The sequence below is a fragment of the Trachinotus anak genome, unplaced genomic scaffold (genome assembly GCF_046630095.1).
Source record: "Trachinotus anak isolate AG129_WGS33_773 ecotype Australia unplaced genomic scaffold, CSIRO_AGI_Tana_v1 ptg000007l, whole genome shotgun sequence".
In the NCBI taxonomy this organism is placed as follows: domain Eukaryota; kingdom Metazoa; phylum Chordata; class Actinopteri; order Carangiformes; family Carangidae; genus Trachinotus; species Trachinotus anak.
This window is the reverse complement of record NW_027273858.1, coordinates 3,581,251-3,597,249: the sequence shown is the minus strand read 5'-3', so window position 1 is coordinate 3,597,249 and position 15,999 is coordinate 3,581,251. Positions and strand designations below refer to the sequence as shown.

The window sequence follows — 15,999 nt, the reverse complement described above, 5'->3', positions numbered from 1 at the left end:
GAAGAGTCACTTCAATTTAAATGCAAATATACTGTGTATGATTGTTGCCTTTTACCCGTAACATACATCCACAGTGCATCTTGCTGTCTCCTTTTTCTCAACCATCGTTGGCCTCTTTCGACATCGCCACCCTAGAAGACTTGAAACACAGCCGGAAGCTTTTGTGCTGTTGATTACATCAGTTATCAACAGCTTCCCTTCTGCTCTTAACAAAATTTACCCCAATCCCTGAAAAGGCAAGATTGATGTTGAGGAAGGTGGGAGGAAAGACAGAAATAGATGTGACGTGACTCCATTTAGAGTCTGACAATCAGTTTCCGGAATCAAAGCTGCAGGCACACCCCACCCTGAGGCTCCCAGCATGAGTGAAGGAGCTGGAGGAAGTGAACTGGGGAGATCTAAGAAATCTCACCGTACCCTGCTTAAGAAAGGAGAGCTTTCACTTGCTCTATGTTGCACAATGATTGGCTGACTGTCCTCTGAGTGATCAAATAACAATATTGGTTTCTGTGAGGTAAAAACTCCAGGTCCAGGTGGGCTGGGTTTAGAGAATGGCTGAGAGCGGTGGCTGCTTTGTTGTGACATCACAAAGTTCCAGAAGTCCTGATGGCTCATTTTAAGGTTCAGTTTCTGAATACAGGCTGTGTTCATTTCTCTGTGGACTGAGGCTTTGATACTTTCACACTATTAATATAGAAACTAGACCTGCTTTATAATCAAACAAGGCATGGAAAGCTCACTTTCTACATATAGGACCTTTAACATCATAAGTAATAAAAGTAGTAACAAAACTTTTCTTATTGTTCTTTCTTTTTCCCCCCAGTACTGCAAACGCTCCTCACAGTCTCGCCAGGGAAATGTCTGTGAGTCCAGCTTTGCACAGTGCAACATCTCCACACCATCCAGCTGCTCCAGAGGCACAGCAAAACATCACAGGTATGGTCCCCCTCGGTTTACTGCAACAAACAGTGTTAATGCAGATTATTCAAACAATAAGCAACTCTGGTGTCCTTTCCTGTGCGCAGCGGGGGCGCAGTGAAGAGAGAAATTGAATTATCCACATTACAGTGCAGCCAAACTAATGGCTGATTTACGGAAGAATGATAGTAATTATAATTAAAGCTATAAACATGTTAATAAGTATATCTATAACAGTCATGAATACAGACGATATGGGACAGAGATAAAATGGAAAGCACATGTGCAGGGATTTATGAGCCAACACAGACATGTAAATCCTAGTAAGCTTTTTTTCACATTGCTCAGTGGTGTGTTCGAGCTGGCTGGGTTTTGGCATGTTCATCAGCAGCAACACACTTCAGTGCGCGCACACACACACACACACACACACACAAACACACACACTAGTGCCTACTACTGAGTTAGAATTCCCATCTTTGCCAAGGTTGTTTTTTCTGTTGCCATACACACAAACAAACACATTCACAGAGCTGAAACAAAGAGAGGAGAGCTCCTGCAGGAGTTTGCACATCATACCATCTATTGGTGACTTTGACAGTAATATATTCAAGAACCTAAAAGCTTAGGGGCCCCAGCCTGGTTTTTGGGCGGCATGGCAGGGCACAGCCTGACAGGACCTACCTCCATTCACCTAAGGGTGCAGAAGAGAGGGGAAAAAACAAATACATTCTCCTTCTCATCAGGCAGGCTCCCTCCAAAATACTCTAGGGAACACAAAAAAAAAAATTATGTTGCCCTAAATGAAGGTCCATCCAAATTTAAAACCAAGATTTGTGGTTTTGAGAACCAAACCAACCACCTCAATGTAGTTTTATATCTCTCCTCTCAGGCTTCTCACTGACCTGTTGTAGTGACAACAGGTCAGTGAGGGTCTGACTGTTTTCTGAGTGATCTCACACACTCAGACAAACTGAATCCTGCAGTGTTGGATGGTGGGTCCTGGTGAAGAGGAAGTTACAAGTCAGTTACAAGCACTCACACCTGAGAGCCTCTCAGTCCACCCATTGTTTCCTCCTTACTGTCGCCACCAGAGCAGCTGTGGGTTAATCAGCTTTTTTCAGGGGAAGCCAGGCTACAGCTGAGAGGACGTTTTTCCCAGGCAAACCAGAAATACGATCAGACAACCTTCCAATCACAAAGCCCACCTCTCGCACCTATTGGCAAAACTCCTGCTGCACCTTTCTTCCTGCTCTTCCTTTTGTTTTGTCTGTCCGCGAAGAGCTGAGAGTCGAACACAAAATGACTTGGCTGGAAGTCTGTTGCTCTCACCACAGATGGGTGATCAGGGTTTATTTGTTTGCAGTCACATCAGCTTATGTACATACTCAGGCACTATTGTCTGCACAGCAGAGTGTGTTGGGATACCATGGTCCACAATGGCTAGAAAGAAACAGGCCAAGGCTGATTCTGTTTTTCAGCCCTTATATAAAACTCTGCCAGACTACAAGTAGAGCTTCTGGTTGTTATGCTAAGAAACCCGTTTTTAGAGGCAAATCTATCCTTCAAAACAGCAGAGTTAAATATGAATGAGGGCTCAGAGCCAGAACACTTTAAATGGGGTTTGGGCAAAAATTAAACCTAACATAAAAATATAATAGCAGCACGAATCTACTTCAGTGAAGTAACTCAAAGTATTTTCTGGCTCTTTTGAGAGGTTGTATATAAGCAAAGAGGACATGCACATAAACCACCATGCTTTTTAATTACTGTAATACAACTGATTTAGGTGATAGCCACAAATGAGCAGTTATCTTAAAAGATGTGTAACTAACCAGAGGCGTTATTAATGACACTCTTCAGACTTCTACAGGAGCTCGGGCACATTATCTGCATTTCAACAAGAGGAACGTTTGTCCACAGCTGAGCAGGAAGCAGGCAGCTGTATTTACTCTCCGTGTCCACTTACTTTCCAACATCCATTGTTCAACCATCACAGGCACACAGGGCATTAGACCGTATACTACATAACCACGAGGTCCACAGTTCAGTTCAGCCTGGGAACCTGTGTCACATTTGCTCCCTGTCTCTGTCGTAACTAGGCCTGGGTATCAAACTTTAACACTTTTATGAACCAACCAACTTGAATTGATGTTATCAAGGATCAAGTGCCTTGTCAAAAGTAAATCTCATTAACCTTAGTGAGCCAATCAGCATGCAGCATGCTTGGAACAAGATCTAATAATGCGGGTGATTGGCTGTTTATTCACACAAACTCTGTGTAAAGAGCTTAAAAATAAAACTAAAGTAAAACTAAAATTTGTGTCAGAATGTGTGTTGTGATTTTCTTTTTGTTGATGATGAATTTGATAAAATTGTAATTGTAAAAAAAAAAAAAAAAAAGTATAGTTAGGAATCGGTATCAAAGTCAAGGTATCAGTACTGTTATCCAACATTTCTGAACGATACCCAGCCCTAGTCTTAACCAACAGTCAAATAAGTGAAAAATAACAAAAAGAAATTTAAATAAGGATCACTGTCACACAACAGTAAGTTTAAAATCACATATAATGAATTCAATGCAAAAAAAAAAAAATGTGTGTCTGACAAAGCCAGAAATCAGCAAGGAGTTTAGTACCTGCACTCTGGGACTATTTGCTGCTATTTGCTTTCCAGTCAGTTTTTATAAATATTCAGTTTGTTAAAGCTTTTTGACTGAGGCCATGCACTGATACAAACAACACTTTAGAGATTATGCTTATTAGAGCTTTTCACAGGTCAAAAATTCTGGACCAGCTCCAAAACTGACTTGTGGAAGTGGATAAATTAATTCTAAAGAGAAGAGAGAGACTTAATCCAAAAACAGCCAGAGGACAGACTTGATGCTCCACCAACTGACAGGCTCCGTCTCGCCTCAAAAAACACATCTCCTTCCTCAGATGATGATGATATGACATTATGACATGTAATTAGAGCTGATAGCCGACTTGACAGATCCACATTAGTGTTACACATACTGACACACAAACCTAAGACCCCCAGGAGTACAACAGGACCCTGTCTGACCTGGTTAAACTGAATTTAATTTGAACACTGCCCAACTGAAATCCATGTTTGGGTTTTCCATACTTAAAATCCCACCAGCTGCGGATACAAAATCATGCTCTATCACATACTACATTTAATAAAAACTCCTGAATTGTTTTTGACTTATATTTTTGTTACAGAAGTGGGTCCTTGTGTCACAGCCCAGATCAGAGAACAAGGGCAGCTCACTGGTCAGCTCCACGCAGGACCCCACCCATACCCAGAGGAAGGCTAAATCCAATTGCAGGATCCAAGTATTCAGGCCCGGCTTACCAACACCTTCAGGAAGTGGACTCCACTGAGAAGGAAGCTGAGGCACAGAGACGGTGAGGACCTGGATTACAGTGAATACATTATTAAACTTCAAATGACTGACACATGAAACCACTGTTACCAAGTTATTAGAAGCCTTTCAAATGTTTCTTCTTGTTCAATATATTTGCTCATATTTCACTTAACATTTAATGTTCAGAAAATTATTTTTGCAAGTTATTTTTGTTATTTCATAAAGATTTATCTTTGAAAAAAAATCACTCATATCTGGTCTTTGATACGTGTATACATTGATATATATAAATCTTCCTGTGTGATGCAGACCACTGAAGCTTACAGGCTTTTACTACACAGAGAGACAAAGGCTGTTTTAAGTGTAATTACAGCTTAAACATCTATAGCATTTAAAGGTTTTATCCTCACCTTCTTCTCCCTTTCTTTTGGTCTCGGCTTTACTTCTTTGTTGTATCTATCCTCTGTGTGCTGAGTCATTTCAATGAAAGCCGCTAACTGAAAAATACAGGACTGTCGCAGACAAAGCTGTGGATTTCATTTCAAGGGTGGATATTTCAAAGCCAATTCTGTGATTTTTTTTTTTTTTTCAAGAAGAAAAAAAACACAGCCTTTTTTTTAACCTCTTTCACTCCCCCTCATCCCTTTTGTTTTCCAATCTGCTGAGCAAAGATAAAAACAAGGTCATGTTATGTTGTGGTCTGCAGTACAGTGGCTCGAGCTCAAAGGAGAGGCTTCATCTGGTGCTCGACGAAGGCTGCACATCCACATCTTTCACTCTCTCTCCCTCACTCTGACATCTTGTCGTGCCTGCGTTAAATTCTGATTCTCTGCTTTTTTTTAATGCAACGGTTTAGGAGGTAGACCAACAATTAAATCCTGGCATTCAAATGTAACATGGCAAGATTACACTTCTCAGGCAAAACTGCATGTGCAGCAGCCAGGGGAATTGCAAATGATCAGTGGAAATGATTAGCAAGAAATTTATTGAGAGGCTGCTGTGCTCTGACCTATTTTTTTTTTTTTTTGGTGGGTCATGAGTCAGAGCTTTACCCACACCTGGACTGGCAAGCCTCACTTCAGGCGTTCAGGTCCCAGCGGTTCCAGCTCAGGATAAAGCTCCACATGACCTACATGCATAATAATAGAAATGGGAAGATGGAGATAGACGGCGGAGGACAAAAACACACTCCCACACACAGCATACATGCGCGCACAATAGCAGACATACAGTAGATTCAGTGGGGGCCAGAAGGCAGGAAACACAGGGGTCATCACCCCGGTGTTTGTGCTTAAGTATGGTGGCCCTGAGAGCTCAACGCACTGCAGCTGAAGAAAACACAAACAAATTCAGAAAGCATCATCAATCTGACAACACATGCGTTGCAAGTACTCATAAAAAGTGATGAACCTGGCTGGGACACATTGTTGTTAAATGCTTTGTGACTTTTGAAGGTAAAATCATTGAACAAATGTGCATGGATGTATTATGATACATGTATTATAATACACCCATGTAAGCGTGTCCCAGCCTGGTTCATCACTTTTTTTTGTGTCCCTTGGAAACACTTTCATTGTGTTCTGAGAATTTGCAGCATGTGTGTTGTCAAATTGATGAAGATGTTTTCCGAATTTGTTTGTGTTTTGTCTATTTTAATGTGTTTTCATAAGCTGAAGTGTGTTGAGCTCTCAGGGCCACCTTACTTAAGTTCCCTTTTGTTTGAATCATTTTTTAACCATGGTGTTTCATGTTTCATTTTTGCCCAAATATCACTATAGAGGGACACTTGAGCTGCCTAAATGTGCCTCTCCTCAGCACAACTGCTCCCCTCACTGGTCTGCCCGAGGGTCCTCTGGCTGGGGAAAATGTGTTCGTGTTTGCCCAAGCATCTTCGGGGTGGTCCATGTGTTTTCTGGGCAAACACTGTAAACCTCTGCTCAGCCAAAGTGCCCCCTCTGGTTGGTTCGAGTGCTCTTTGGTCACTCCAAGTGCCCTCTGGTCCGCTTAAGTGTCATATGGTCCCTCAATGCCTCAGCCAAAATGTCACTCAAGCGTCCTCTGGTTGGCCCAAATGTCCTCTGGTCAAGTGTCCTTTAGTCTTCCCCACATGCTGCACTGCTTAAGCTCCTTTTTTTATTTTCTTTTTCCCATGCCCTAAGAGGATCTGTTCACACCACCACACAGACAAAGAAACATTTATGCACAGATGCTGCATCAAAATCAGACGTAGTTTGGGGGACGTACCGATGACAGGAGGTCACGCTCGCTGATTCATACACACTGTACACTCATCCATCCAGTCACACATTTAGGCACTCACACACTCACACACACACACACACACACACATTCAGATCACACAGTCACGGTGACTGAGTCACACTCAAGTCACTTACTCACTCATTCACTATCTAATCTAAGATTTTACATGACGGCAGATGGACAGACAGACGACGGCATCCTGCTCCCCCATGTTGTGGTGCTCTGTGTTGCCATGGAGACGTTTGACCATAGATGGAGAGTCCGAAACAGAGAGACATGAAGTGTGGATGCTTTCAGACACAGACGGACAAATATAAAGCAAAGAAAGTTTAAAAAAAAAACATCAGCAGGGAAATAAAAAGGAAGTGATGGAGGATTGTGCAGATAATGTATGACAGTTAGAAAATGCTTTAAAGAAAGGTTGCCCGTTCTATGCCATGCCTCTTAGAGAAGCCCAGTGTTATCTCAACAAAATGGCTGACAGGGAGACAGAATGTCCTGTGTTGTTACTACTATTTTAAGATAAAGCTGTCTCCGAAACGGCTGACAGAGAGACTGCACACATTTTTGTATTTTCGTCCACTGTATGCAGCTTTTTTTTTTTTTTTTAGAAATGTTCCATTTTCTCCTTCCCCCTGCAAGTTTTATTTGCAATATATGAAACACGCACCCCTCAGTTAGACAGACACCTACATGCTTGTATAAACGCTCATGTGTCCCTTCTCCAGAACATTTTTTCACTGCACAACATATTTCACTTTAACACCACGCAGTATAGCCCATTAAGAAATTATCTGTAGGGGAATGGATTAATGAAAATGACTGTTAACATTTGTACATGTAATGAGCTCCTGTAAAAAGATAAAAGCTCTGTCACTTATCTTACCTCGTTTGCACACAATCTCTGTGTAATACCCCTCCAGCCGCTCCCACGTTGCTGCAGGGGTCTATATTTGAACTCTGCTTCATAGATTTTTGCAATCTGATTGTGTTTCAACACATCAAAAGAGAGATTTGTCTGTGAATGTTATCTTGGGAATTAGCACCCTCACATCATCCTCTCTTATCGCTCCCGGGATCCTCTCTGTGGGCCCGCCAAAGCTCCACTGTGGTTTTTCCGAGAGGTTTTCATGTCTTGGAAAAATACTGCAGCGATTAAATGAGGATGTGATTTCCTTTGAGTCTGGAAAAAGCACCTTCTCCACCTCCCTCTATTTCTGCTCACCTTGATGGAGATCATGTGATGAGGGTATCACAAGGGAGTGGGAGTCCAAGTTGAATTTTGACATGGCAGAAAAAGCTAGCCTTTGCAGAGGATTATGAATTATTACATAAAGATAAAGAGGCTCCGGTCTGGAGTGCAGCTGGATTAACAGTGGAGGCTTGGTCAGTCTTAGACAGAGATTATGTCTGGGCTCAAAGAAGTTACGGTCAAGACCTAGAGATAGAAAAGAGATTTGTGCTTAACAGGACCCACATGCAGAAAACGCACTTACAAATGCTTTATATTTAGCCAGAATGGGCAAAGAAGCTTGTCATTGGCGTCTCCAAGACTCAAAACCTTGCCCCCAGTGTTTGACACTGGGGGCAGTGTCAAAGTTTCAAAGCTGAATTCATGCTTGGGAGACCAACCAAATTTCTTGGCTATGTAATGCAAACATCAGCCCAATAGCGAGGAAATTGAATTTACATTGGACAATGGAAAGTAAGGGTGTGTGCAGAGTCGGGCTCATGCATTGACCTGCAGCCTTAATCCAGGACACCAGTGTATGTGTTCTGTCCCAGACTCAAAACTTATGTTTTAGCCAGTAAGCGCTGTCTTTTCCCAACCACAACCAAGTGTTTTTGTTGCCTCACGTTAACTTTTCCTGTCAACTCCTCACTGTCAGCTATCAACAGACAAAACAAAAAATGGCAAAAAAAACTAGTTATAAAAAACCATCAACCAGGTGTTTTAGTTGCCTAACCCTAATCACATATTAACATAGTTTATTTTGTCATTTTAACATAGTTAGGGCTTTTGCAGAATCAATCAGTATTCTAACAAGCTTTCTTTAAAAAGTCTGCATGTGTACAGTAAAACTAAAATCCAGACGGGGAAAGTATCACCGTGGGAGCAGTGCAGCGGGGTGCAGGAGAACATGATTACTCACAGCAGTTCGTCTTTGCCTCAAAAACAATTAAATCCAAAGTCAAACTAAACTAGAACTGACACTTAAATAGAGAACAGTCTCTGAATATGTCAGTTTCTGCAGCTGAACAGTAAAAATCAGACATATTCCCACTGTGAGGGAAAACTGTTGGTGTCATTCATGATGACCGTTAAAAAAATCTGATTACTGCCCAGATGTTCGCAGATTTTACCCGTGATACTGGGTTACTGCAGTGCTTATACTCGTTTTTGAATTCTTCCTGAAGGCAATAAAGATTTCTCCTTGTAATCTGGTTTCCTGTGTCATGTAAATGTAGTCATTATGGCGAAGAACCAACAGATTAACACTAGAATTACTGCCTCGCAGTTATATGCCTCTGACACTCAGACTAGTTTCATCTTACATCCCTGTTTATCCAGAGTCAAACATTAATCGCTTGTGTGAAATTTTAGTATAAGTGCTGTGTGGAGTCTTGAGTAACGGCTAAAAAGTGTTTTGTGGGGTCACACTGACCTTGACCTTTGACCATCAAAATCTAATCAGTTCATCCTTGAGTCCAAGTGAACATTTGTGCCAAGTTTAAAGGGATTCCTCTGAGGAGGTCTTGATATATTGTGTTCACAAGGCCAAAAATGTGTGTTCTAAGGTCATCATGACTTCTTTGACTTCCAGCCACCAAAACCAACTCATTTTGTCCTTGAGTCCAGGTGAACGTTTCACCACGACCTTGACCTTTGACAACCAAAATCTAATCAGTTCATCCTTGAGTCCAGGACCAACAGCTACAGACAAACTGATCAGGCAGGACGCACAATAATGTAATGTAATGTAAAAAATATAAAAAGGAAAAACATCAGGGGAGTGAGGAAGTAGACAAGGAAGTTGCAGGAAAAGACTTGACTGAAAGCACAGATTTAAAACTTGAGAAGTACAGAAAAGACCCAGCTATCATAACTTCAGAGCTGTCATACAATCTCTGAGCAAGAGTGACCCCAAAAAGGATTTTCGAACAAAGCAAATGGTCTTGACCTAAAACTGGAACCAACTAAAACTAAAACAAAAAAAAAGAAGCACACGTGACGTTCGATTACCTCAGACGTCCTTGACTCAAGCTGAAGGCCTTCAACTTTAAAACAACTCTCCATACGCTCAACATGATTAAAGCCATTAAATCAATAATACAAAAAGTGAACTCCTGGCTACCTCTTCACTTTCATAAAGGAGCTGTGGTTTTAGGTTTTTTTTTTTTTTTTGTGTGCACAGACTGAGATATAAAGAGATGAAAGAAAGATGTCAGACTCATCTTCCTCCCTCTCAGCATCCGTGGTTAGTCTGTGAGATGGCAAAGGGCGGAGAGCTGTCCCTCTGTGTATTCTGTCAGGGTTTCAGCGTGGGAATTAGAAAAGGCGATGGAGTTGAAATCATACTCAAAGACACGATGACTTCTCCTGTGGGTGAAGTGTACAAGTTTCCCTCCAGTTGACTGACCTTTGCTCCGTCCCTTGTCTTTTGTCTCCGCCCTGTCTGTCTTTGTTTCCTGTTTCCCATCTTCTCTAGCTGGCAAACGCAGGGAGAGAACCAATGCGACAACCCCAGACGAGATGCCCTCCTACATATGCAAACTCCTGTTCCCATGGAGACAATGTCACCATCACCTTGGAGCGGTCACATGGAGGTGTGTTCAGGCCTGTGCCCTCCATCAGAGCACATCGACCCGAGTCCTTCCACCCGGAGCCTGCGGAGGCCCGGCCGCCGTCACAACCACTCCCCGCCTCCTCCATTTCGCTCCTGCTCTATCCCCATCATCCCCTCCGTCCAGTGTCACCATGACAACGAGGTGTCTTGTATGCAAACCAGTGTCACCCCAGCAACCACAGTGATGTCTGTCACCTGCGGAGCCACGCCCTGCAAGGGTGAGAGGAGAGAGAAGGCGACGCGCATCGATTTGTCGTCTTCTTCCTGCTCGTCCGCCGTCGGCCAGCAGCAGGATGAGGTGGCGCTGCTGCTGGAGGAGGCACAGGAGCAGCTCAGGGCGCTGGCGTTGGCTCACAGGAAGCAGGAAGAGGGCGGGATCAGCAGCAGCACAGGATCGACGGCTGCGCTGGTGGAGGCGAGAGAAACTGTTTGCTTCCTGAACCCTAACGGAGGAAGTGCTGGGGTGCTGAGCTGTAACGGACCAACGCAGACCCAGCTACTCAGCCCCAGCCTATCACACAGAGACCTGGGCCAAACCGGCCAATGAAAGGACACGATTTAAGACACTCACTTTCGGTTTGATAGTGTTGACAGACTGTGTTGTTCTGCACCTGTGGGACGCGAATGGAAATGTCGAATTGATTTTAAAAAAAATGTAATATCATGGAAATTCTGAAAATGTGCTGATGATATGCATACTGTACGGACACAAACATACAAACACTTCTCGAGTGGCCGCCTTTACACAGACTGACAGTACGGAAAAAAAGGAAAAAAAAAATATTTACATGCATTTATTTACAAAACAAGAAAAACACTTCTACTTAGACAAAAGAAACCAAATAGTCTGTCAAATCCATGGTGTTTTTAATTGTAAAAAGAATATATAAATATATATATAAATATATATGGATATAAATATATGGAATTCAAAAAGTGACCAAGTACAAAGTTGAAGAACACAGGAATGATGTAACTATTTTTCTTTTTTTTTCTTCTCCCTGTTTTGTATTAATTCTGTCATATTTTGGTTCTGGCTCAACTCTAACGGAAGAACTTCATTAATGTTCCCACCGCACGTCTACAACGAGCCATGAGTCTGATTCTGTGAGCCTGCGCAGAATCCAACATGGCGAACGAGGAAGGAATCTCCGCACCGACCTCACCCCCCCACCACCTCCTCTTGTGCCCTTTGGAGACCTTTCTAACCCCGCCAAGAAATCCAGTAGAGCCCTCTGTGGAAACCGGAGACACTTTGAGGGTTTACAGCACAAAACAAAAACTCACCGGCCGTGGGTGTATGTGTGTGTGTACTGGGGTGCAGAGAGGGAAGAGGGAGAAGAAGAAAAAACAGGAAATGACTTCTTTTCTGCAGTCGGTCAGATTTGGGAGAGCAGACTGTTAAAGACAGCCCCGATGCTGACTCTCCTTTGACCAGTGCTTCAAACCAGTCTAGATTTATTTTTCTTTGTTATAAATGATATTTTCACACACATGCGGACACGCACGCACACACACACACACACACTCACCTGTGCATTATTTTTCAGTTGCGTGGATGCATCAGATGAATGGACAGAAGGAAAGGGAAGGACAGAGGGCTAAGTGGCACCACAGGAGCTAATCAGACTTTTATTTTTTTTTTTTTAGTTTATTTTGTTTTCCAGTTTTGGTTATTAATGAACAATGCTGCTTTTTGGGGCTGATGGGAGGTGTGGGTATTGAAACAAGAAATAAATGTCTCTATGTTGTATCCTATGAATTGGAAGCTTTTGAATCTCTGTATGAAGTTAACAGCCAAATGTTTCTGGTGACGAGTAAAAAAAAATGGTTGCAGTTCTGGTAAAAAAAACTTTTCAAAATAACACTTGTTTTGGTTGATTGCTTGGAAGACCCTTTGACACCCTGTCTGACATGCATGCTGGGTAACATCAGTGTGGTTTACGCCGATATATTGTTCTTATCCTGTTGCTCCTTTCCCAAACAAACTGGTCTGCAGTGGTTTGAGCAAGTAGTTGATAGTTCTCTGCTCTCATTGTGCTGCCTACAATACAGAAATGTTTGAAAATATGGTTTAATTCCCAGTTCCACATTTCCACATGCATTTATAGAAAGACCTTGGTGTCTACATGATACAAACAGGTTTTCATTTCAGAGGTAAACAGCATCTCTTACTTGTATTCCAGCAGCCAGGATAGGCGAATCAGGCAAATGTTTGGGGCCCCCAGGGCCCTCATGTTGGCACATTTTGCAACAACTACTATAAACCCCTGTAAACCTCCCTTTAAGGCTCTATATATAAGGCACTGCTGCTGCCCCAAACCTCACCTGAATGGGACCCCTGGTGATGTGTGCTGTGGCCAGCCTCTAGTGATAGCCTGCATAGAGGCGTTCAGGGAATAGTGAATTGTACCATCTAATATTGTCTGAATGTGAGGTGTTTAGGGGACATCTAGCCTGCATGTAAAGGCGGGTGGGTTCTTCAATGGGCTTCTTTGCCAGGGGGCCCCTCACAGTGTAGGATCGCCACTGCATGTTTGTAGGAGCAGCTTTCTCTTTCTTTAAGTGTTTGCTAATGTCATGAAAATGACATAAATGAAGAGAAAAACTGTCCTCGCTTCCAAGGAATCTGACCAGGTATTTGCTTATGGTGGTTCTGTTAAAAAAAAAAAAAAAAAGGCTTGAAGAGAAGGAAACATTGGAGAGGAATTTGTTTTTGAGGCATAAAAATGCAACGTGATTGTGAATGTTTGGACATCCATTCAAGTCCTTGCAACTAAATTGGAAACTAATATTAAAATTTTTACCTTTTTTTGATTGACTTGATTAAAGGATGTTTGATTAGGAAAAAAATAAGCCAACTTAAAAAGTGAAAGTCAAGTAAGAGGTTGAATTTTGTTCAAAAGTAACATGAAGAGCAACTCAACTGTTTGAGGCCAGGAACACACTGAATGTGTCGTGTGTGCATGGCGGCTGCAGAACGTCTTGATTTTCATCTCGGCGCCACGATGCCCAAGTGACACGCGCTTGAGACACAGCTGCGTTGCATGATCTAGAGATTCAGCGTCTCACCTATTTTTCACACGTCTCGCAGCGAAACAGACAGAGAAAAGCAATATTACACAAAACTGACACTTTCAACTATAGTCTCTATGTCTAGGCTGAATCTGAACATGTTATAGTCAAAATTATATATAAATATATTTTTTTAACCATTTAATAGCTGCATGTGGCATTTTAGAGACATTTTCTGTCAAAAATAAATCAGAAATGAATTAAAAATGAAGAGGAAGCCAACACTGATGTACCCTGCAAACTCTTTGTAAATAGACAGAGCTGAAGTAGCAGCGGTGGAGCAGACAGGCAGCTGGTGTGAACACACATGCATGTTTTTCCACAGCAGATCAGCAACAGCAGCCATGACGCACACACCACACATCCAGTGTGTTCCCAGCGTAACAGTGCTCTCAGCTCCAGCACAATGACTGAAAATGACTGGGTTTTTTTCAGTTTACAGAGCTTTACTCTTAGACAACACAGAAAAAAGACTGTCTCCTCGATACTTTGTGTTTTTGATGAGCCGCCTTCCTATAAGACTTTGTGAATGTGGCCCTCTCTCAACATCCAACTGCCGCTTACAGCCAACATGCTTACAGCCTATCTTGTGTGGTTCTTTCTATGGCTACTTTCGTGTGTGTGATCAACGCTCTCTTCACTTCAGAAAATGTGTGATTCAATAACGCGACACTCTGGAGAAGTTCACAGTACCTGAGGAATTCATACTCTCCCGGCCTTCACCTGTCGAATCTCACACAATGGCTGATCCTCGGCAACATTCAACACTCACTATCTTGCTATCTTTTTTTATTATGAAAGCCTGAATGGCAAGGCTAAATCTTATTGAACACACACTAGCACACAAAAACATTTCTTTCTTTCTTTCTTCCTTTCTTTCTTTCTTGGAGGCTTACTTTGCCATTCTGCCATTAAACCCCAAAAAGGCTCTTTTCTATATCAAATTGTTCAACCTCAACAGTTCTGGTTATTTGATACTGATGTCCATAAAACCCATAATATCCTCACTGGCACAAACACTGGTGACTGGATTGATGGTTGATGTGTGTCTGTGCACAAACACAGTGCAAAAAAGAAAAATGTGAATTTATTTGTTTGACCATTGTAATCAGTGTATGAGCTTTTACGAGATAAAAGTCTGCAAGCATTGTGTGGATTTGTGTTCTTACCTGCGATGAGTCCTGCAACAAGAATCTACATCAACTTCCTCACATTTTTTCACAACATTTAAGAAAATGTTTCGAAAGTGGAAGATGAATTTGGAGCCTCACAGAGGAGGAACATGCACATAATTCAAGGTCTGATGCCAGGCAGACACTTTCTTTAATTGACAGTCCTGCACGTTGAGAAAAACTGCAATTACTTTCGACATGCAGGTACTTCAGCACAATGTACATCTGAGCACCGGAAATTATACAACAGAGGAGAAACAAATTTAATGCTGGCGTCTCTGCTTTCCACTCTGAACATCTTTAAATGGTTTTTACACGTGCCAGTAATTGAACATTGCGCACAGCATAACTTCACATCCTGCTGGTTTACCATTATCAGAGGCAGCGCAGGAGGAGAGATGAGGCTGTGCATTCGATTCGAAAACCTCATTGACCTCTCACAGATTTAGAGAGCGTATCTTACTTTCTTCATTACAGTCAAACTTTTATGCAAAGAATTATGAGGTGTGTATTTGTATGTGGGATGTATGTGTGCAAATGGACAGTGTTACAGTGTTTTTTTTTTATTCTTAAATAAATGGGGAATATATCAGCCGCTTATTTTCATCATTGAGCCATAGTTGAAATTCTGTATAAAAATAACTAATACAGACATCCAGGGGAAAACAGGACTTCAAAAGAGCAAAGACTCTAGTGTTCGTTATTTATTGTTGCTTACTGATGCATAATCAACAGCTCATTTGCCTTTCTCTCTTTTTTTCTGTCACTGTTGCAGGAAGTCCCTGTTTACCTTAAACCACAGAGATTCGTGTCACTTTGCAGTAGGAAATCTGACTGAAATTCTGTTAAAATTCATCTGCTCAATATTTTAAGTTTCAGTTTTTTTCCCCAATAATTTGGTAGTGTTTATTTTTAAGAAAAGTAAAAAATCAAACAAAAATCTGAGTGAAAATCAACATTTCAAGCAAAACACATTCCGTGAGTTCAACTATTTGCGGTTTCATTTGTGCTTTTTCTGTCTAATTTCCTGTAAACTGTGGTGATCACTGTCATCTTGCAGCAGGAAGAGGACACAGCGACATTAGGTAGGTGTGTTGGAACATAATATGGAAAATCGATTTAAAAACTTCATGACTATCTGGTGAGGATTGACAAACACCAATAGCGATGAGCCCTAAGTATGTACCCACATACTATGAATAAAGATGGACGTAGCTTCTGTGACATCACCCACAGGTTTCTGAAGAGCGGCTTTGAAGTTCAGGATGGGATGCTTCGCCGTCGCCATCTTCGCAGTGCCTGGCTCCGCCCCTAACTCCCAGCTAATCCACAAAAAGACAGAGGTGGAGCA

At 42.0% G+C, this 15,999-nt stretch overlaps 1 protein-coding gene across 1 annotated transcript in view; it reads left to right on the top strand.

Moving 5' to 3' along the window:
• Nucleotides 1–14,623, top strand: part of LOC139622594 (pro-neuregulin-3, membrane-bound isoform) — a 360,197-nt gene extending 345,574 nt beyond the window's left edge. The window contains exons 7-9 of the mRNA XM_071479987.1: nt 824–936; nt 4,146–4,331; nt 10,264–14,623. Of these exons, the coding sequence (XP_071336088.1) occupies nt 824–936; nt 4,146–4,331; nt 10,264–10,948 (984 nt within the window). The 3' untranslated portion in view covers nt 10,949–14,623. The remainder of the gene's footprint in view (nt 1–823; nt 937–4,145; nt 4,332–10,263) is intronic.
• Nucleotides 14,624–15,999: the final 1,376 nt, after the last annotated feature.